Below are 23,934 nucleotides of genomic sequence, written 5' to 3' on the forward strand. Positions count from 1 at the left end.
AGAGAGAGAGAGAGTTTATAAATAGCAGAGCTTTAGAAGGGTGAAGAGAGCAGATGTGAGAGACGGTTCTGTGCTTAAGGAGTTCAAACAACAGATTAATACACTCAGATTATAGTCCGAGAGAGAGAGGAGGGGAGGGGAGGGGACGGGGGCGTGAGCTTGCAATGTGTACACACACACACACACACACACACACACACACACAGATGCGGACCAAATCACACAGACACAGATGAAACTTACTCATCACACACAAGCTCAAATGTATTCTCTCACTCTCTCCTCATCTGTTTCTCTCACATTCACACCCCATTTCCACCCAGCTATAAATACTGACAATGACACACACACACGCTTATCCACACACACATACACACACTCACACACTCATGCACACCCTTTCCCTGAAGGTTTCTGGCTGTCTCTACCCCTTCATTTCTGTCCAAACATCTATTAAAGCTTGCAGTGTTAACAGTGTAATACCTACTAAAGCATGCAAACACGCCTCCAGGATGCGTATTGACTCATGCTGGTAAGCACGTGTTACAGAAAAATCACACCAGGGATGGACTTGGATGTGCTGTGGAGATGTGATTAACATTGACCCTGACTGAGAGGGTTAATACACATCCACAACTTCACCACTCGAGCTTCAGCTGTGCGGTAAAATCCAAGCAGCGGACACGTGTCTGATGGCAGTTGTGCATATGTTGTAGCAATCAGTTGAATCAGTCTGCTTTGAACTCGAAGCAAGGACCCTGAGGTGTGTGTGTGTGTGTGTGTGTGTGTGTGTGTGTGTGTGTGTGCGTGTGTGTGTGTGTCTGCCTGCACTAGGGCTGGGCGCTATGGTTGAAATCAATATCACGAGAATCACAAAGATTTTTTTCGGTATCGACATATATCACGATACGGCTCACGTATGCACAATCTTGTTAAATCCAGTTGAACTGAATGGTAATGTTAGGTGTGATGTCAAACAAAATAGAAATATTCAAATAATATTCCTTAAAAAATGTTTCATACTTCATTTTGTCAGTGTAAAATTTGCTTGTTATCACCAATTTAGACAGCAGAATTGTGTGTCACGATATCCCAAAATCACCTTATCATCACGATATGATTCCTCTGAAAGACGATAAATGATAATATTGAATCACCGCCCAGCCCTAGCCTGCACCATGCACAGAGAATGTACCCATACTGTACTATGCAGCAGGGTCAGGGCCATTCATGAATTGAATTGAGAATGCATTGTAAATTCCAATTCAGTTCCTGGTATTGGAATTGGATTTGGAATGTCACCCAGCTCTAGGAAAGGAAACAGAATGTGAATTGAATTGGACTGACAGGAAAGAATTGAATTCCATTAAATTCCATGAAATTCCACTTCTAAGAGAGCTTGTCTTGACTTGTTAAACATTATAAATCAAACATTATGAATCAAATAAAAGACAAAATGAAATACATCCAATAAGTATGTATTATACTGTATGTATGTATCACGATTACGTCATGCATCAAAAACCACCTGAAAGGTTCCAGCATGTCATGATATTCAGTATTGATCATATACAGTATAACACCATGTGTAATCTCATATATGTGGTAAGAAAAAAGAAACAAAAAACAAACAAACATGGAATTTCACAGAATTGCATTGAATTGAATTCAACTTGCTGAAATTCCAATTCAATTCCAATTCTGTTTCTTGTTGGTTTTTTTATTCCAATTCCTCAGTTGAACTGCATTACGTAATGAATTGGCCCCAACCCTGCTGTACAGTGTTAGTATGACCTCATGGATATGCATAATATCTGTGTGTCTGTACAAAGAGATTATTAGGGTGTATTAGCCACGTGTGTGTGTGTGTGTGTGTGTGTGTGTGTGTGTGTGTGTGTGTAGTGAGCTGCAGTGACTGTCCTCCCTCCCTCGTCTGTCTGTAGGGAGGGGGGAGTAGGGCTGGAGCGGGGGGGGGGGGGGGGGGGGGGGGATTATATCTCGATCCCTTTGCAAAGCTCACACCAAACAATCATCCATTGGAAATAATCCTCCCGAGACACACACACACACACACACACACAGATACACACACACACACACATGCTGATACCTCCTAAACCAGTGGTTCTCAACGTGGGGTCTGGGGACCACCAGGGGTCCTTGAGGGCATCCCGGGGGGATCCCCAGCAAATTGATGAATCGTTAAACTTCATTATTTCATTTACAAGAACAATTATAGACTGTAGGAGACTGACTGTTTTGATCATAGTTTCACTGTTATCTATCTCCCTACAATACAGATAGTCATGGAGTTCTGGACAAAATCATATCTAACAATAAAAAATATTCTCAGATTTGGGTCCGAGGGACAAAATCGCATCAAATGGGGGTCCGTGGCCCTAATGTGGACTAAATTAGGGGTCCTTGATGTGTAAAAGGTTGAGAAACACTGTCCTAAACAATATCCCATACATATAGATGTACTGGGAAAATCCACCATATAAGCATAAAGAAATCACATGTTATTCCTACAATCAGTTTAGTATTAAATTGTGGAGCCTCTGCTTCAGATAAAAACAAAACAGCCAAGACAAGAGATGATCTTGGTGCTCCAGAGGGAAAGTGACCGTACAAAAAGGGATTTTACGGGGATATGAGTGCATTTGTTTTGGTTCATAACTGTTAGCATATGATCATGAAGTGAATCCCATTTGGACGTTAAAGTTCAAACAAACATTCTGTGAGTCCACTAAGCTTCGTCTCCAAACAGGCAAGCCTTGTTTTTTCTAGTTTTTTCTACTTCATGTTCACAAATCGTGGCTGAGCTGTGTAAAATCATACACATACTGCATTTGATTTTGTATAAGAGTGGATTTTCACTCTGACACATGCAACATACTGTAGGCTACATAGGGAAAATAAACCCAGTGACCCTAAAAGGTAACAAGAGAGCACAAATGTAAATAAATCCCCAATCTCCATTTCCAGTGGCTTTAAAGGCTTAATGGTTACAGATACTAAAGCGTGTCCACCCATATTCAGGTTCTCATATTCATATCTAGTGCAGCTATTGAAAGTCAGTGTCTCAGTCGACATCAGAGGCAGACGGGATGGGACGGAGGCAGGAGGAGGGGTGTGGGGGGGGTTATAGCTGCAGCTCAGAGAGGCTTCAGAGAAGTATGACCGCCATACATCTGTTTACTCTCTTAAATCAACATTAGCGATTGGCCGGAGGGATCACTGATAGGGAAGACCGGGAGGGGGGTTTAATGCTGCCACTGACTGACGAGCCTCTGACAGCCAGAGTGAAGCGAGAGGGAAGGAGGCTGTTTTCCCACACAGTGATGGTATGCGCACCTATATGTCGGCTCCATCGGATCAATTACAGTGATCAAAGCCTGGCCCTTCTGGGAGATTAAGTCATTCTGTCATCGCCCGCCGTCCGCCCGCCAGCCATGACCATTAAGAAGATGTGTCGTAAGTACATGGCTGCCTGGCTGCATGTGGATGTGTGTGAGTGTGTGTGTGTTTGCTGTGTTGGAAGCTGTTGTGAACGATGATGTTGAAGGCTGCTGCGCTCTGCATGGGTCATCACTAGGGACGGGACGGGACGGTACGATTCGATACGCGATATGGGGTTCACGATTCGATACAACCACGATACGATGTAATAAATAAAAGTTCAATGACAACAGAATTGTGCAGAATTATGTTTATTTCTGAGACACAGATCTTTCTAGCGATGGCATTGGCTTGATAGAATGTAAACAACAATTTTAAAATGTCATTACAGCGTGAAACAAGTGAAAATTATATAATTTCAATGGAGAGCTTGTGAAATTGTGATGGGCAAGCCGTCTCATTTGTAATTAGTTCGGCAGAATAAAATGGAGCTAATACCGCGTTTCATTTTTCTGCCCCACGATACGCATTGTCACATTTTTGTATCGCGATATATTGAATTTCAATACATGGTCCCATCCCTAGTCATCACTGGGCGATGATGTGTATGCGCGGCATGCTTCGCACATTTTTCCATCAATCTGATGGTTTACAAGAGCGCTAATCTCAATGAGCCTGATGTTTATCCAATAGCCGCTGCTTTGAGAGTCACTGTGGGAGACTTCCTGTCTGGCCGCTGTATTTGGCCCAGGAGGGCATGTAAACAGCAACGCCACAGCTCCCCTGCCAGCGGAGATTACAGTCTTGTCTCTCCGCTGAGCCCGGCTGCCTTTGAAGTCCCTGTACTTTCACCCTCTCATCACTAACATGTGTTTCCAAAGCTCTCTCAAGGACTGGGCTTCCCTTCAAAGGGCTTGCCTCCTGGTCCGCAGCCTACCTGGCAGAGGATGGTAATACCTGTGACATGTTACTACCAAATCCTGGATTTACTGTAAGGCTTCCAGGCCAAACAGTCTGAACCCGCTGACTTGCATCACTGTGTTTTATTAGGGCTAAGCTGTGATATGATGTAACAGGAGTGTCCATGGCCAGTTATGTCTATGCTCTGACTTTCTAGCCTTTCCTGGCCTGAACAGCCTCCTTTCTGGCTCTTGTTTCCCTATAAATGTTATTTTTGTGGATTATTTTTCAGAGAAGAGAAGAGTTTTCTCATGACAAAACACTTAAAACGTTCAATTTCGAAATTCCAAATTTAGTCCCACAGCGTTGTAAATATTTTACACGTGCTTTTCTTATCAGAGCCACCAGGACACTGCGGTATGAGCTGGTTGCTAGAGGTCAGCCATGTTTTATCTTTGGGAGGCGCTGACATTTCCTGGAGAAAGAAAATAATCCCCTAGTTGGGGAAGGAAGATAGATTTGCAGCGCGGCTTCAGGTCCTTGAGTATGTCCTTGCAGCTTATACTCCATCTGAAATCTTTGCCGCCCTCCTGGCAGGATGCATGCTGCTGCCTCATTACTTCAGGGCCTCCATCTGACCTGCACAAGCAAGAGCTTTAATATCCAGCTTTCACTGCACTGTTGTTCCCACTATACCATTCTCTATGCAATTCCTGGAACAGGGTGGTGATGGCAACAGGTTTTTCCTATTATTCCACGTCACGGGGGCTTAAATTGCCGTATACATTGGAATGTTTGTGACCTTTCTTCTTCATATTTCCCAACATACAAACCATCAACTTTTCAGGAACCATGAAAAGCAGCCTTGATCTTAGCTTGACCACAACGCATTTTTGAATTTATCCAACTGGTTTTGAAAGGGTTTCATAGGCCCAAGGGGTCGTAAAACCTTCTCAACCCATAGAGGAGCCATGTAATCCTTCATCTTAAGTTAAAACATGAAAATCACCAAAATTGGAGTTAGGACATTTTCACATGACAACATATGGCCTCTTGTTGAGTTCATAAGTAAAAAGCCAGCTGCCTGTCTCCTTCTCTCCCATTCCCCTGCTCTATATCTAAAGGACATGAACTTCCCTGATGTTACCAAACACTGTTCTTGTTAAGGATGACATAAAGATTGAAAAGAGGATTTGTAGAGACTGAAACAGCGGAGCCCCCCCCCCCCCCCCCCTCTCCTCCGTACTCTGAGGATTATATCGCTGCAATTGAAACTTGGCAAGAGATTCTCCGCATCCAAAATATATTGTTTCTGATCACGCTGGCAATCCGCCTTTATGCCTGTCCGGCAACCGCTGCAGGGACTTTTAATCTAGAGAGGGGGGAGAGGTGGATGAGCGATGCCATGGAGGGAGTGGAGGTGAAAGTGTGAGGGAAGAGGAGAACCAGTGGGTACCAGGACAGGTTTTCTGCTCCTCCTCGTGGTCTGCTGTATTTGTCTGCTGGTGAGTGTGTGTGACTGCATCCTTACTGCTGTAGAAAATGCCCATCTGCTTAGCTGATGGATTATAATCATGTCTGATTGCAATTGTCTCGCCGAGTCAGACTGTTAGTAAATGTGACATTCATACTTGGCATGGCTGCGCCGCTCTCCAGATGTGTTTATATATGATTAATGTTTAGAGGCGGAGGGGTGGAGGTGGTGGAGGGGGTTGAGCTCTGAAATCTCTCTGTCGAGTCGTAATGAGGCGGATTACTGTTCACTCATCATATTTAGCAGTTGACTTTTTCTTCATTTTCAAAGTGATAATTTCACTGGAGGGATGTTTGACTGCTTGTATAACATTCTTGTATTGATGCATAGCAAATTATCCAGTGTTAATAAGTGTTGATTTTTTCTGTGACAATTATTAGAGTTGATTGGAGGGTTGTTAGTTCACTCATACAGCTGATATGGCTCTGGGGTGGTCTAAAAGTGTTAAATTAACTCTGATGGGTGTGAACTCATATAAACACTGGCATAGTGTTGATTTTTACACTCTGAGTTAAATGAACACTGACGACTTCTGCTGTGTGTGATCATCATACTTGTGCTACACACTCACCTCTTCCTCTTCCTCCATCCAGTCCCATCCTGTCTGGTTTCTCATGCTGTTGAACCGCATTTGGACAGAAGCCATGCTTGACTTTCATCATTCCCAGATGACCAAATGTCGTAACTGTTCTGATCCTTATTATGTCCTGTATCGTTCCTATATAGACTTAACCGATGCCTATAGCAAGCGACTGTCTTTCTGCAGACAAGCCTTGCTGCGTTGCCTCATCATAACCCTCAGACCTGTCAATCAGAGATGGTCAAACAGCCAGAGGCCGAATCTGCTGGCTCCTCACTGACTCGTTCTTTACTGCTCTCATTTGCCGTATCTCTTACTCTATCAGCTCCCTTTCTCTGTATTCTGTTGTATTTAGATTCCTGTACTTGCTACAGGTTTCTGTTTAGAGGATCACACTCAGATATGCTGCTTAGTTGTCTCTTCACGTCTCGTTTAGGGATCGCCTGCTTCTTTGCATCCTGAAGGAAATTCAACCAAATGCTCACTAGGAGGGACAGAAAATGGCCACTGATGGAATCAAGTGAAAGGATATTCCTGTTGTCCGAGCGGTGGACGCCCCTGGTCGTCCCTAATCCCCTCTAATAATAGAGTCTGCCGGCCAGCGATGAAAACAATGTGATTCCCCACTAGCCAGGGGAAAAGACTGTTCTATTAAGACTACTCTAGAAACACTGGGGCAATCCAGTTTCTTTAGATTTGAGAGGACAGATTAGTTCATGGGGCCAGGGGTGTATCATTAACCGAAGGGTGTACAGGACAGAATACTGTGCAGGACAGCATGTGTTACATTGCATCCAATTGCATCTGTTCCCCCAGGAATTACCCATCTCTCCCTCTGTCACCACAGGCAGGATGACAAACCAGCCGACAGCCAACCAGTCCAAAAAAAACAAGACGGGGAAAGAAGAAACCCAGCAGGATGACAGCACAGAGGTTGAGTACAAGGATGCCGGTCACTGCAGCCGCAACACCCACAGCCTGCTGCTTGGACTCACTGTCATGGGTATGCAAGCTCACATACAAATGTTTTCTGTGTTTGACTGTGATCCATATCCATCAGATTTTATAAGAAGGATTGCTGATGCTAAATCGTGTAGGAAGACCCTACTTAGTTATGAATACTTGCTGGTTGAATAAAGTTCAGGCTTCCAACAAATCAAAGAAAAACTCCAAAAAAAACCTAGAATAGGACAAGACTTAAGCTCAATTAGACCATATTTTTATATTTTTTTATGGCCAACATCAGATTTTCAATTTTCATTTTTCCTCACATAGGCATCTTGGGGTTTTTGCCTTTTTTAGTCTGCTCCCATAAACACTTTGGTTTGTTGTGAAGTGCGTTATTTTGTCTCATTTGTCAACCAGTAAGGTAATGGCCCAAAGCTAGATTTAAAGCCTGTTTACATTACAGTAGAAGTTGCTCATTAGTCAGAGGTCTCGCACAAGTCAAGATGTAAAACAACATTTTTGTGAAGAGAAATGGACCCATGAGTCCACCAGTAAACTATAAGCTAGGGTTGTACAGGTTTTTAAAGGCCCAGACCCATACTGCTATTTTTAGACTGAAGTTGCCAATAGCTGATATTATGTGTCTTTACATTTGAGCATTTTGACCAAGTATTCAGTGTTTCCCCCCAGAATTGAATTTGTCAGAGGGGAAAAGCCTCTGAAACAGTATTTAGACCATCATGTGGAAAATGAAATTCTTTAAGGGTCAGCAGCTCTTTAAGGCAGGATGACCCACAACACCTATTCGATGGTAGGGAAACTCTGAGATAAAGAAGGTGAGTTAAATGAAGAATTGATGTACAAAAAAAAACCCAAATGTGAACAATTCGATGGAAAATCAAATTTCATTTCAGGTTTAACAGACTGTTAATATATCGGCCCAGTATATCAGTCTATTCCTGCTCTAAACATATAGATCAAAAGTAGCTCTTTCCATGAAAAATGCAAAATGTTAAACACAGTCTCCTCCTCTCCTCTCCTCTCCTCTCCTCTCCTCTCCTCTCCCCTCCCCTCCTCTCCTCTCCTCCTCTCCTCTCCTCCTCTCCTCTCTCTCCTCCTCTCAGGTGTTGTCATGGGAGTGGTGTTTGGGATGCTGCTGCGGTACATGCAGGTGACAGACATGAGCATCCTCACTATGGTTTCCTTCCCTGGAGACATCCTGATGAGGATGCTGAAGATGCTCATCCTGCCTCTCATCATCTCCAGCCTTATCACAGGTGCAGCGGTACACACACACACACACACACACACACACACTATATATAAACTGTACGTACATGCTCAGATTGTGACCACTGAGGGTGACGCGGTCTCTTGTAGGACTGGCTGGTCTAGACGCCCGCTCCAGTGGCAGGATGGGCAGCAGGGCCATGGTGTACTACATGTCCACCACCGTGATCGCCGCCGTCCTCGGGGTCATCCTGGTCCTGGGGATCCACCCCGGGAACCCCAAACTGAGGGGCAGCACAGTCAGCTCGGCCCCCAGGAACCAGGAGGTCAGCAGTCTGGACGCCTTCCTGGACCTGATCAGGAACCTGTTCCCCGAGAACCTGGTGCAGGCCTGCTTCCAACAGGTATGACTGTTGTTGTTATTTTGGCTCTTTGCTGGTGTGCACTGTAAGGCTGCTCACTGCAAACAAATGAAGTTTCCAGACCTTTCAAGCTTATTTCATGATATTTCTAGTCAAATTATCTCACTGCACTGGCAGATAATCTTGCTATAATTAGTTAAATAGATAAATTTCACTTGATACATGCCAAAATAACTTCTTTCAAGAAATCATCATAAAACAATGGGGACATTTCTTGAAACAAGAAACTTTCTCTAAGACAATTTAACTTTTACCAAGTAAATGTCCTGAAACAAGTTACATTATCCTGAAAAAAGTCACATTTGTTGAAACCGGTAAAATGATCTGCCATTAAGATGATTTCACTAAAAACATAAAAGCATGCGTCTTGAAAGACAGATATAGATGAATTTAGGATTAGACAAATTTATGCAATAGTTGGGTCCGGTCGAGTAATTTGATTGGACAGGAGGCATTCCATGAGCGCTGATACAGTATAACAGCAGTGGGACATTTTACTATGTGTCACTCTGCTTTACAGGTGTTCTAACAGTTGATGTGTTGCTTGGCAACACTTGGTAGTGGAATCCGAGGGAACTGTTGTTGTTGGCAGAGACAAATAAAAGACAAAAATCACAATCTATCATAATATCACTTTTATCACTTTTATTAAAAATCGGATATCGGTCAGTCAAAATGACTGAACGATATCCGATTTTCATCTCTGATATGATGCAAGTTCCTCCAGGGGTGTCAGTCTGTAAAACCTGCAATGAAACTAGCCTGAAGTGTAAAATAATTTTATTTGTTTCAGTAGAGTTTTAGTGTCCCATGATGGTCTAAATGCTGTTTCAGAGGCTTTTCCACCCTGACAAGAATAATATTCTGGGCGAAACACTGAATCCTTGTAATCCTGTGGAATTTTTTGGCATGAAAATGGTCAAATTTAAATAAACTGAAAATCGACACAAAGCTATCCGCAGCTTCAATCCAAAAAACCTTAAAAAAAAACCCACATTGGTCTAACCCTATATGAAACGCTCTATGAAACGCCCCGGAAAATGACCTAACTGAAGCAGCAGCCTTTGCTTGGCATCAGTGTGTCTTTACATCATGGTATTACTAAAACTGTCTGGAATTTATGGACAGTTGTTAAGTTTTGGTGTTTCTCCAGAAAATATGGTCAGCCTCTCAACCAGTACTCAAGTAGTTTTTGTCCATGTGTCAAAAGGGATGAAAGTAATGATTGACTCAGAGGGAATTGACTACGAAAGGACCAAATCATATATCCGTGCTGCCTGTTCATATAGGCAGTCCTGAAAGCAAAACCTTAGAGGTGTAATTTTCCAGTTCAAAGATGGGTCTTTAAATTCAAATGTAAATGTAAGCGGAGTCAAAGAAAACTAAAGTTACAGATGGCATTGAAGACATTTTTTTATTCTCATATTGATTAATGGAGATCTTGATACAAGGAATCATAATGTGGCTGCAAGGAGGTGAAAAATCTTCTTTACACCTATATTGTTTGTAAATATTAAGCGAAAGATTAAGATAGACTCATATTTTGAAGATATTTTGAATTACAGCATGGTCAAAAAGGTGCAAAAACCTTATTTTGCATTTAAATGTCCTACGCATTATATATACACAGATATTACTCTACAAAATCCTAATTTATTCCTTTAGTCCTTTACTCTCTTGTCACAGTCATTATTTTTGCAGCCATTCTGGTGGAGCCGTCCACCATGCTTTCACATGCTTGTCTCTATCAGACCAACGGCCGGTTAATGGTCAGTTGGCTAATGGTGGACAGGATGGGACATCTCTCTGTGCGATCCACAGTAACACTGACAGACTTGGCTACTGTTTATCCAGGCTGATCATTTTTAAACGATAATCCAAGCCTCAATCATGATGCGACAGTTGCCTTCTTTTGTCCAAATCCTGTTTTTTTTTTCCCCCCCTCTTCTTTCTCTCATGCGTGTGTGTCTGAATGATTAGAAATAGTTGTCTGTGTTAGACGGGGTGAGGGTCAGCCCTTCTGCTACCGCTAATCTCTTTACATCTGCGTTGCTGCATCCTTATTTGCCACAGTAAGGCATCTGCTGGTGAAGAGCGGGCATTGCTGAGCAGGAGCTTAGAGGTTCCTGCTCTCTCTCCTTCCTTTTCCCTGGTGTTTTCTCTCTCTCTGTCTGTCTCTCTTTCTTCTTTTCTCTCTCTGCACCTCTGTTTTACTGCTGCTTCTGTTTGTGTGTCCATCAGGGAATCACTGAAGTCATAAAAGTCATAATGGCTTTTGCAGAAATGAATTGTCCTTGCCCTTTCAACTTTGATTTTCTGCTTTCCTTTTTTCTCCCTGTCTCTCTTTTTTTCTAATTTGGCATTATCTTTAAAGACAAATTTGAGTTAAATCACTTCATGCCGCTGACAAGCTTTTGGTCGCTCACACGCAGGATGAGTTACATGCAAAATTAGGCTCTCGCTCTGCGGATCTGAATCATCTCAGTTCAGTCCAACCCACTGATCCGACTCAAAACCGTTCTGTCCTCCCTCCAGGTCCAGACGGTGCTGAAGAAGATCCCAGTGACACCAGCAAACCAAACAGAGCCCATCTTAGTCAGCAAGAAGAAACTGGAATACAAATGGGGCATGAACGTCCTCGGTGGGTTGAAAAGAGTCGATATTTACAGTATTTGCTTTGTTGAATGGGTGAGAGCCTGCTGTTCCATTTTAATTTGCCCGATTTGGGGTGAGAACAGTTTTTCCCCACTGCATGTCGGAGCTGTCGATGACATGATGTTTTGCTGTCTGTGTGTCTTCCTCAAGGCTTGATTGGCTTCTTCATCACCTTTGGAATATGCATGGGGAAGATGGGGGAGAGGGGGAAGGTCATGTGTGAATTCTTCAACATCCTCAACGAGATTATCATGACGATGGTTTCCATGATCATGTGGTCAGTGTCTTGTGTTTTTTTTCTTATGTTTTTGCATCCTGGTGTTTGATGTATGAAGCTGTGGAGTAGTGTGCAGTGTGTGTGCAAGCGTGAACATGTGTCTCTGTTTTCCCTCATATGGGCCAACGGCTGCATTGCTTTGACATTCTGGAGATACCACACACACACAGAGGTCACTGACAGTGACGGATAAGGAGACGACTGTGTACATAAGACAAATTGTGGGAACAGGGAGCAACAGGGCCAGCCAGCGAAAAGTGAAAACGAGAAAGGAAGAGGAAGAGAGAGGCCAAAAGTGAGATAGTGAACGACAGGGACAGATGGAGAGAGGGAGAGAGAGACAGAGAGAAAGAGAAGGGAGAGAGAGAGAGATAGAGGTGGAGAGAGGGATTCCCCGGGACACGCTGGAGTCTGTGGTATGCCGGGGAGTAGCGGGAGCCGGGGGCCGGAACAGTGTTGTGGGCTCCCAGGGGAGCCGCGGGTGGAAGATCTCCAAAATGTAATGGATCCTCCGACAGCAGAGGAGCCACTTGGCAGCAGAGCAGAAAGCAGATGCGGGAAGGACGGCGGGACGGGGGAAAGATGCGTGTGAGAGCATGCCCTTAGAGAGCCATGTACGCCTTGAGGCTTCGCAGGACACCGGCTAAAGAGAGAGAGAGAGAGAGAGAGAGAGAGTAGTGGCACTGAGAGGAGGGGAGGGGAGGGAAGGAGGCTGGAAGAGAAACAGCAGGATGCTTGTCTCGCAGCTCTCCTAGGCCATCTAGATGTGCAGCTGGACACCAAAGGAATTGTGTCCTTGTTCGTATCACTCAGTTAGTATAAACAGATTACTCATGGGCCTATGGGGCCGGCCAAACACAGAGTCCAGTGTATACAAAAACACATATCATAAGAGGAACACATCCATCAAACCATATACGCGGCGTGCTTCACCAAACAACTGTCACTAAATGCCATCCTCGGGGTCCGGCGTGCAGCTGACCCGGGACAGCAAGCTGCCGCTGCGGCGGGACCTGGTCCGAGGCGGACCGGGAAGCCCTTAAAGGAGAACACCACTTTCTTTCATATATGTTTCAGACCCCTGTTCAGTAACGAACAACTGCGCACCAAAGCTTGAAACCCGAGATCCAAGAATCTGTCGTGTCCTCAAGGACAGAAGTGCTCCGCTGACAGTGAATGGAGATTGATTTTGGGAGCTCACAGGATGTTCGTCTGACTTTTTTACGCCAACATGAGCTAGCAGTGAAAGATGAATACCAGGAACTGTCAAAATCACCTCTTCCATTTTTTCCCAATTCATAGAAAACAGACAGGATGCTGGAATGCTCCTTAGCTTCTAAAGTTAACGATTGTGTTGTTGCTCTCTGGATAAAAACAGCCCTCCACTACTAATCCTGTGAAAAAAAGACAGATCAAAGCACCATGTTTTAACTGCTGTACATTAGGAGGCAGGACAACTCTTCTGTACATTCTGGCTAGGCAACAGCTGTGAATCTGTAGTAACTAGAAGGCACTCAGAGAGAACAAACCTTGCACCAACGCTGAACAATTCTCCAGCTTGCTGATTTTAAGTTAAATTGATTTCTTGACTGTGAAAACATACTCTTGGGATTTGAAATCAAGTCTCTATCTACATTACTTTCATAGTTATGGCAAAAAAAACGATAAACATCTAATGGCGGAAATCCCAGGTCTGGATCACCACCAAAATCTTGTTGAGTTGTTTCTTGGGCCAAGGCCTATCTGTCCACCAAATTTCATGGAAATCAGATAATTTTTTAGATATCCCACTGTCAGACAGACAAACAAACCAACAAACAGGCGAAAACATAACCTCTACGGTGAAATTCAGTGACATTCAGTGTCTTCTCTCACCTTCCAATTTGAGGTTTGTTGAGAACTACATGATAGCAATTTGTTTTTTCTTGAGCATCCTCTAGCAAGAATAACCACAGTCAATGTCATTCAGCTCATTTCTGCTCATCTCAGCTTCGATGACTCTCGCTACCTGTGTGTCCAGGTATTCTCCCGTTGGCATCGCCTCTCTGATTGCGGGGAAGATCGCGGCCATCGGGGACCTGGAGGTGGTGGCCAGGCAGCTGGGCATGTACATGGTCACCGTCATCGTGGGCCTGATGATCCACGGCGGCATCATCCTGCCCGCCATATTCTTCGCTACCACCAGGAAAAGCCCCTTCACTTTCTACTCTGGGATCTTCCAGGCCTGGATCACCGCTTTGGGCACGGCCAGCAGGTAGGGCAGCCTGCGGGGAGCGTGTGTGTGTGTGTGTGTGTGTGTGTGTGTGTGAGAGAGTGAGTGCGTGTGAGTGCGTGTGAGCAGGTGTGTGTGTGCATGGATGTTCTGTCTGGGGGCATGTGTTAGCATGTGTGTGTCACATGTTTCTTTTACAACATCTATTCCGTGAACAGCTGCTGTAGTTATTATGATTGATCGGCAGAGCTGGCTACTCGCTTTTCAGCTATTTGGGTCAAATTGGAGAGGGCAAAACGTTAAATTCTGCATTAATGCAACTGAACTGACAAATCAGGCCAGCGGAGCCAAATGTGTGTGAATACGGGTTATCATAGACGAGTCCATGTCAGACAGATCCTGTGTTGTAAACGTCTAAGCTCTGGATTAGTCGTCAGAAGCCAAACTGGCCCCGCTGCATCCTGCCCGGCTCGGCTTGGCTCGGCCCGCCCGGGATTCTGCAGCGCTGCTGAAACCAACTGTCATTTTGGCACATTACTGAGGCTTTAGTGAATATGGGTAATCCTATCAACTTTTTCTCTAATTATATTATGACCCGGGCTTAGCAGGGCCGGGAATCAAATTCCTTTAATTCACATGTTGGAGGATTGCAACAGTGGCCGACACCAGCTGTTCGGAGGAGGCGCTCACTCGACTCAAATTTCTCTTACTCTACTCCGTTTTTCTCTTCTTGTTTGTTTTGCCTCCACCCCAACTTCAACCCCCACCCCCTTCCTCACCTCTGCACTTTTCTTCTCCACCCTACTGTTTGTTTTTTTTCTTTGTCTTTCCCCACCTGTCTACCTATTTTATGTCCTTCAAAACCTACTTCTCTCCTGGTCTTCTCTCTCTGCTTCACCCTCCGTACGGGGTTTCCCTCTCTCAGTGCAGGGACGCTGCCAGTCACCTTCCGCTGTCTGGAGGAGAATCTGAAGATCGATAAGCGCGTGACTCGGTTCGTGCTGCCCATAGGCGCCACCATTAACATGGACGGCACCGCGCTCTACGAGGCCGTGGCGGCCATCTTTATTGCCCAGATGAACGACATTTCCCTGGATGCCGGACAGATTGTCACTGTCAGGTAAAGCTCCTACACACCTAGTCAGATCTCCCTATCTGTGTCTTTATTTTGAGGTGTTTTGTACTCGATTTACTGGTGATCTTGCTCTGGCTGCATGGGTGAGTTTTCAGTTTGCACAGTCATGAGAACAGTAATGCAGTGGTGAATAAACAATATGACATCCAATCAAGGCAACAACCACCAATATAACAAAACAAAAACAAAAATGAATTCTATTTTCAGAAAGGCATTCATTTATGTTTTTCTCATAAAAAAGACTCTTTATTTAACTCAGTAGTTGTTTTACGACAACTGGATAAACTCTTTTAGGGTTAGGAGGTTTATCCTCCACAATTGTGTTGCTCATATTTGGGGTTTTAGCAAAACATTTAAGTCCAATTGGAACCAGTCTATTTGGACGAGGCTCTGCCTGTCGCGGCTGCGGGTTTCAGGCGATGTTCAGAACCTTTGAAGATGTTTGTCGTATGCGTTTCATCACTGGGGGTTTACCATGAAATCCCACAGTGTAATTGTTCAAAAGTATGAATATTGAATCATCCATGGCAACACTGTTATAAAATCAGAGCCATATGTGGTATAAATCTCTACAGTCTGCTGCTAATACTCCCTGTCACGCTGGTATGGTAATGGTAATTAGCGTTGTAGGCCGACATGTAAAACAGATGAGATGTAATGCAGTTTTCTGAGATGTGGCTATAGCATCATGCAGTAAATATTGTGTTTTGTCACAAGCCCTTTTCACACATGAAACCTGTAAAATTGCCGTTTTATTTTTTTTTCCGTTAAAAGGTTGCAGTTTCTGTTGTTCACACAAGACAGGCCTTTCCGCTTTTTTAACGTAATGCTGCCATTCACACAATACTGGCAATACCGTTAAATTCCACTGTTGTCATTTCCCGGAAATTACGTTTAACCGCCGGAGTCGCTGTAGTTTGAAAACACGGCGGGTTAATCTCTCTGTCCGCCCGGACTCCGAGGATCTCTCTTATTTCCAATTATCTTCTGTCCAATTCGACAATTTCAAGGAAAAACAGTAAAGATACAGCCCGTTGTCTAGTGGTTTGTATTTCCCTCCTACAGTTCGACAATAGAGCTTGTGCCGTTAATGTTACGGCATCATTCACACAATTTATTTACCAGCATTTCGACACCGGCTCCTTTTTACACAGGACCCCCTGTGCTGGTAAATTTACAGAAAAGGCTGTATGTGTGACGGGGCTCTACAGTCACATCTGAGACCAGCGAGAACTGATAATCCCTCTAAACACAAACATGGCACAGACAGTCAACATTTGTCTCACACAGATTTCAGTCAGATCAGATCAAAAATGAAACATAAGTGATTTTACCACTTGGCAGCAGCTTTCCTCCTCTGATCATCTCCTCTCTCTCCTCTCCAGTATGACCGCCACCCTGGCCAGTGTCGGAGCGGCCAGTATTCCCAGTGCCGGACTGGTGACCATGCTGCTGATCCTGACGGCCGTGGGTCTGCCCACTCAGGACATCAGTCTGCTCATCGCTGTCGACTGGCTGCTGTGAGTCAGGTGTCTGAGGAGTGTGTGTGTGTGTGTGTGTGTGTATGTGTGTGTGTGGGGGGGGGGGTTTAGAGCGGTGAATAATGGGGGATTGGGGAGCGTTGAATAAGGAAGTGTCTTTTAAAGATAAACAGTAACACATGTGAGCGAGGTTGTTCACATCCTCACATCCGTCCATTTCACTGACTCTGATACTGTTTGTCCTCTCAGCGACAGAATGCGTACCTCCATCAACGTGGTGGGCGACTCGTTCGGTGCTGGGATCGTGGACTACTTGTCGAAGGCGGAGCTCGCCGAGCTCGACGCCGCGGAAATGGAAATGCTCCAGCCGGAGGAGGAGCTGGATTTCATCCCCCCGCCCCCCATCCTCACGGAGATGGACCTGATGGAACCTCTCAAACCGCCCGAGCTGCCCCCTCGCTCCCCTCGCCCGCCCAAACAGAACCACCACGGCCCCGCCCTCTCCCAGTCCCACTCCATCACATACTCTCCGGCCTGTTCTATCCGCTCTCCATCGCCGCGCTCCATCCGCTCTCCCTCCCCGCGCTCCGTCTGCTCCCACTCCCCCCGGCCTTTCCGCACCCACTCGCCTCGCCTCCTCCGCCGGGCGGAGCCGGGCTACTGCGCCCTGCCCAGCCACGACAACCAGGTATCAACCTACTGCTGCCTCTTCTGGTTCTACTGCTATAGTAATGTACTGTATGTTCCTTTCTGATAGAATGCTACTTTAAACTTGCTTTGGCAGCAGTTAAGGAAATACACCATATTTTTAGGAGGACACCACGTTGAATGATAGTAGCATTATCTTCAAGGTGAGAAACTGAGAACTTGTAGCATCTCTAAAGCTAAATGTTGAGTAATTTTAAATGATATGTGGCTGGCAGGCTGGCAGTATTGTGTAGGAGATTGGTTAAAAATGTACACAAAATATACTTTCTCTGTGGAAAGCTCCCTGTTCTCGTGAGACTTGGAGCGTGACTTGTTTCGTTTCCATAGGAAGTGAAGGTGGTGGACAATCTAAAAATCACTTCACAGCAGATGAATATGTGGTTTCTCACCTCAAATATTAAGTTAATTACTTTTATTTTTATTTATGAATCTACAGGCCATTTTATAAAAAAAAAAACTTTTTATTACTAAGAGGTCAGATTTCTTACTTTGGATAATGCTACTGTCACTCAACATAGTGAATGCTAAAGTGTTAGCATGGAGCACATGGAGCCAATGATCTACCGGGGACACTTGGATGATTTTGGTGTCTATGTTCTCGTCACTCGTTTCCATAGGTGAGTTGACCAGTGGGCCAATCTCCCAAAAATGTGGTGCAACCCTTTAACGCTTACAATGTGTACATTTGTAAAACTTTTTTTTGTCATCAGTTACCACTTGGAACACACTCTGATCCCACTGAACTCTCCTTGCACACTCAGGTTCCCACGCTGCCTCGCTCCTACAGAGAGAAAGACAGGGAAAAGGAGCGACTGAGGCGAGAGAGTGAAACGGAAGAGGAGGAGGAGAGAGACAGGGGTTTGGGCGAAGTGAGCGATGGAGAAGAGAGTGATGACACTGCTTATGATAGGAGACATGCCATCCCACTGAGTGACCTGCCATGATTGGATTTCACCGTGAAATAGCTTCTCCATAGATTTGCTTCCGTTTTACAACAGCTTTCCCCACTTTAGCGCACTTCTCCACTGCGTAGCGAGGTGATGAGCAGAGAATCCACTGTGGATTTCTGGCTCATTACATGGCTACTTCTTAGATGTATTCTCATTTGTGCTCAATGATCTCGGTCGGTATGAGTCTTAATAAGCTTACATTGAGCGTAATATTCATAGATATTATTATGTTGCAATGGCAACACACTTTAACAGTCCTGACAAGGGCCTTTAAAACCCGGCCCGACACTTTTGCGCTGTGGTTGGCTGCAAAAGCGAGCTTTAGGCCGCGGCCACACTGATCCGTCAGAAAACGGACAGAATTACTAAACGGATAGATTTCTGTCCGTTGGGCTGCTGGAACGTCAACGCTATTTAAAAAAAAACGCCTCTGATTTGCGGTGACAAATCCGTCCGTCCAGAAAAAGTTCAACTGGGTTGAACTTTCTGTCCGTCAAAACGGACGGAAATCTGACGGAGACGGACGCGTCATCAGCGTTGCCCGGACAACGGACAGCTCTCATTGAACATGAATTGAAATGAACGGAGACGGACAGACACAACGGATCAGTGTGGCCGCAGCCTTAATGGAGAGTTGTTTCCCTAGTTTACTCAGCTCATTCCTTTTGATAACTCCATCGTTGTCTAATATCTTTTCATGACCAAATGTAAAAACCTCCTGTGGGCCTAAACCTCCAGTCATTTGCCTGATACCAGCGAATTGTGAGTCTGCTCCTGATGAGAAAGGTCTCTTGTCAGTCTTATTTGAGTATCAGCCCCTTAACGCACAACCATGAAGCATTATTACTCTATTATTGCTCCTTTGTCCTCTCTCACCTGTTAGTATGGTGCCATGAATCTCTCCCTGTACTTTCCTGGAAGTGGAAATAAAAAAACTCAGTGAAATGACCTCAAGAATACCAACTGTATTGAGAGCCATATACTACCAGCAGACATTATTTTTTATACTATTCTCTACCTTCTTGCATCTCTCAGAAGTTCTCATCCTCCACTTGCACACTCATTTTTTCCCCCATCAGGAATCATGACACTAGTGATGTTAATATTGTTATTACTGCAATTTATCTTTGGTTTGTATGTTTTTTTGTTGTGGTCTGGTGTCTGAAATGATGATTATTAGGTGTCTTTGCTCAAATGCACCACATTTTGTTGTATGTTTTAATTTATTAGTTATTTTACTTTTTCTCTCATTCATTTATTTGAGTACTTAATTGTTTTAAAACAACATTCCTCCGTCCCACTGAACTGCCTTTCATTTCAAACTGAAGATCATCAACTGCCTCCCCGCATCCTCAAGTCTTAATTCAGAGTTACAGGTCCAGATTGTGTGTATATTGTATGTAATAAAATCTTAGAGATTTATTTAAAATAACAGCAATTCTTTTGTATTTTCTCTGCTGCTTAAGTAACTTGTGCCAACTGTGGAAGGGGATTTGCAGTAAAAAGGGGGACACACGTCAGTGTTTGGTGACTAAAGACGGAAGAAAAATCCTGTGGACAAAGATATTACTGGATGTTGGAGTTGCAGCAGACACACAGCAGCGATTACACACGGCAAAACACACACAAGGCCACATTTACACGCTGATGAGACAAAGACACACAGAGATACCAACACACTTAATCCTCTCAAAGAAGAGTTAGGAGATGGGCGAGGCTGGAGAGAGTGAGTGATGGGAGAGGAATAGGAGGACGGCAGATGGCCAGAAAGACGTCAATCCTTCTCATTCTTCCCAGACAGCATAAGGGCACTGTGGGTAATTGCAGGCAGGACTGACGTTAGTTTGCAACCCTGAACGTCAGAGAGGAGCACAGAGAAGGAAACAGGCCGCTACCTTAGTCCGTCTTAACAGAAAGATGAAATTGTTCTGAAATGTGTCCACAAATGGGGAAAATTACAATTTCCGAAGACTGACCAAAGTTACAGCTGATGGGAAATGAAGCATTAATCTGGTTCATAGCACGAGAGAACTGTCCCTCCAACACATGATAGGGATATCACACCATCTGAGGGGGGGGTGAGGAATTTAATCACTGGAACCGGCATCAGTGTGTGTGGGGGGTGGGGGTTGGGGGGGTACGAGGAGCATCATCTGCTCCAATTTTATATTTGGCTCAACTCAACTTGAACTCATTCTTGAGTCTTTAGCTGTTGTTATCTATGTCAGACAATGGGTGTTTAAGGCCAAGATTACAGTTAATTAATTTAATTGTTTGAAATTACAATCCCTGAGGTGTAATTGCAGCTCACTGAGGATCCACTAAAAGCTAAGAGGATGCAAGTAAAACACACACAGATCATCAGCTGGCCATCGCCTCCATCAGACAGAAAGCATTATAGTAGTCTCATGTTCATTTGTACTGTTGTAATGTTTTTGAAAATGCAAAAAAATATGCGACATAAAAAAATAACGATTTGGGAATTGCTGAATGAACTATTTAAATAGCATTCAAATTCATAAGGATGCAGAATTTTACTCCAAACACTTTGTGTCAAGTTTTCAAGGAATCTTCAATGTCACATCATCAAAAAATCGGGTTACACCTAAAGTAGCCGGATGAACAAGGCAGAAGTGTGTTAATTACTTTACTTTATAGGAAGCCAATGTTTCAGATTATCACAGCTTGCCTTGGTGCGTTTAGGTAATGAATGTTTATGCTGCTTGATAATTCTTTGTGTTCTACTTGAGACCTTCTAGTTACAGTACGTGGTTTTTGGTTCAAATCCTTGCCTTCCATCCTGCATGTATTTACCATTCACTGCATTGTGACCCCAAAGGTAGATGCATATAAGTGATAACGATAGCTAGCAACACTGTAATATGGGGATGTTCATTGTTTCGCCTGTCCCTTCCCAACCACAAAAACAGTGGCTATTGGTCAGTTGTTGTGTATTGAAATGTTACATGCAATGAATGCTTTGTGAATGCGCTTATGCTGATAGCAGACAGGTGCAATGATAGCATCAGTGAGTGGTAGCATGGATTGGAAATATTTTGTCCTATGTGGCACAGAGATAACACGATTTGAACAATCGGTGTGTTACACCTCGGGGGGAATCCCCTCCTCCATCTTAAGTGCTGTTCTATTACTCTGATAACACAAGTGAACTTTCTGAGATCGACCCTCCGAGGACCGAGGGAGCGAGTCATCCATGATGTAGGCTCCAGGAGCGAATCCTACCCAGAATTCATTGTGATCGGTCATTATTGCCTGTGCATGACCCACCATGGTGGAATAAGTGATATGTATAAGTGTAAGTAAACAAACAATATTTTGAGGATTTAGACTTATTTTTGAAATTAACTCATCTGCAATATAGTATTACTTATTATTCTGTGCAATTTTTATTATTATTATTATTATTAATTATTAGGTCTGCTTAAGGGCAAGTGTGTTCCGTTTCAAATATTCTGCCCCCCCTCGGACCCTGCCCCCCCCACTCTGCAAGTGGCCACCCACATGACGCATGGTGCCATGTATTACCAAGTGCTGAGGGGAAGTGAAGGAGGGGGAGCCTGATAAATGACTAATGAAACACAGGGAATGACTCCACATTTCCAGGAACCACTAGTCATACTGTATGTTCCTTATGTTTTCATATTCTGTTCAATGTTTCAGTGTTTTTGAACTTTTGGACAAGGAATTGATATGATGTGAAGCAGATCAGCTGTGACATGCTGAAAAACTGCATAACTGTAACTTCATATGATTATTGCAGGAATTCCTATTACATTAGGGTTAAACTAAGTAATAGTGAAGCCCTGCTGTGGTTTCTGGAATATTAGCTCCACCTACGCTGCTTAAATCAAACCAGAGCATCAGTGTGTTCATAGTAAGTGAGCCTCTAGCCATAGGAATCGCCATCTGCTGATATCGGTGTGAGTTGAACAAATAACATTTGAAGTGAGTTATTTGTCCCAAACAATTTCAACCTGATGCATCTAGTTTGAGTCAACCTAAACAAAAAACAATGGTTCTGATGCAGACACTGTAAACTGGAAAGACAACTATGTCTAGACAAGACAACTAAAATGCCTTCAGATGATGATCCTGGATTGCAGGAAATAACCGCAGTCCAAAAACACAGTGAACACCATGCAAAAACATGTGAGAAGAGAGAGAAAGGAAAGTATCGATTCAATTTTCCAAGAAGAGCCGAGGCATTTATTAGCAGACCGGGAACTGGAGAATTCAAGAGAAAGTCAAACAAGAAAAACAATGGATGAACTTCTGGTAAGGAAGGTGATATGAGCGCAGCCTCTGAAAACAAGCAAATCAATGAAAGTGACACTTCAATTCAATAAATCGTGCTGCAGAGGAATCCCACAGATGTTTGAATAAATCAACACAACGTTTTAAGCAAGCAAATATGGATATACAATTTATTTTAGTTGCATATTCTTGCATAGTGTGCATAATTTCATATGCCTTAAAGAGCAAATGTGAAATGGGTTTCTTGCTTGATCACGCTCAAAAGGAAGCAATGAATGGAAATGTACAAAGTTAAAAAGTTACATTCCTTACATTCCTTCCCAAGAGTGTATTTACAGATTGACTGGCATGCCGCATGCCACAAACATTGCTCATACAAACCCAGAGAATGATCAGAATGGCTCTATTGCATAGAAAACCAGATCACAGTGAGACAGATGAAGAGCATGGATGAAAATGTTGGCAGAACCAGAAAAACAGAAACATTTAAAAACAAGAGCCTTGCCACATTCTGCTCAGAGTGCAAAATCCTGGCAAGCTCACAAATACCAGACGGTGATGATGCCGATGTACTTCAACTGAAAAATAACTTTGGCTTTGTCTGTACAACACTTGCTGAGATACGATATGCTAGACTGCCACCTACGAGACTAGAACTATCATCACGGTATACAACTCTGTCTGCCACAGTGTTTGGACTGTCAACTGAAACATGATTCATTACAAAGAATTATGCAGATTTCTATGAAAACGGTGCTGTCAAGTGAAAACAACACACTGGAACCAGTCAAATCCATTGTTGACTTAAATAGAGCCCAGTTTGAGAAAAACTGAAGAAGTTGAAAAGACACTGGAAGCACAAATCTGTCCCGAAATAGAGCTTGAACAATTGCAATGTAAGAACCCCATTAAAGACACAAATGGGGATCATTATAACAATAAAAGCATCCCAGATTTGCAGGAAACTAAACAATCTGTCTACTCCACTGAGTCTGATAAATTGCAGATGCCAAGACAAGATGCTTTAGAACTATTAAGATCTTTCAATGAGAAACAGTCAGATATTTTCTACCAAATCAGAAACCGGTGCTTAGGGAAAGGCAGCGGTAAAAAGCCAATAAAAGCATTTATCACAGGAAAGAGTCACTTAATCAAAGCCGTATTTTATGAGTCAGCTATAAGATCCTGAAACAGCTTCACCCAGACCGACCAGATGCTAACACTG

General features: G+C 43.8%; 1 protein-coding gene across 1 annotated transcript; it reads left to right on the top strand.

The window, feature by feature from the left end:
* The first annotated feature begins 7,268 nt into the window (after nucleotides 1-7,268).
* Nucleotides 7,269-18,428, top strand: slc1a9 (solute carrier family 1 member 9). Its single transcript, XM_071542559.1, has 10 exons — nucleotides 7,269-7,419; nucleotides 8,489-8,641; nucleotides 8,745-8,998; nucleotides 11,552-11,657; nucleotides 11,822-11,948; nucleotides 13,969-14,202; nucleotides 15,086-15,280; nucleotides 16,681-16,815; nucleotides 17,026-17,464; nucleotides 18,246-18,428. The coding sequence occupies exons 1-10, from the start codon at nucleotides 7,269-7,271 to the stop codon at nucleotides 18,426-18,428; spliced, it is 1,977 nt and encodes a 658-aa protein (XP_071398660.1).
* Nucleotides 18,429-23,934: the final 5,506 nt, after the last annotated feature.

Source organism: Centroberyx affinis, unplaced genomic scaffold, assembly GCF_046629955.1.
Source record: "Centroberyx affinis isolate AG114_WGS23_722 - 3 ecotype Tasmania unplaced genomic scaffold, CSIRO-AGI_Caff_v1 ptg004125l_1, whole genome shotgun sequence".
In the NCBI taxonomy this organism is placed as follows: domain Eukaryota; kingdom Metazoa; phylum Chordata; class Actinopteri; order Beryciformes; family Berycidae; genus Centroberyx; species Centroberyx affinis.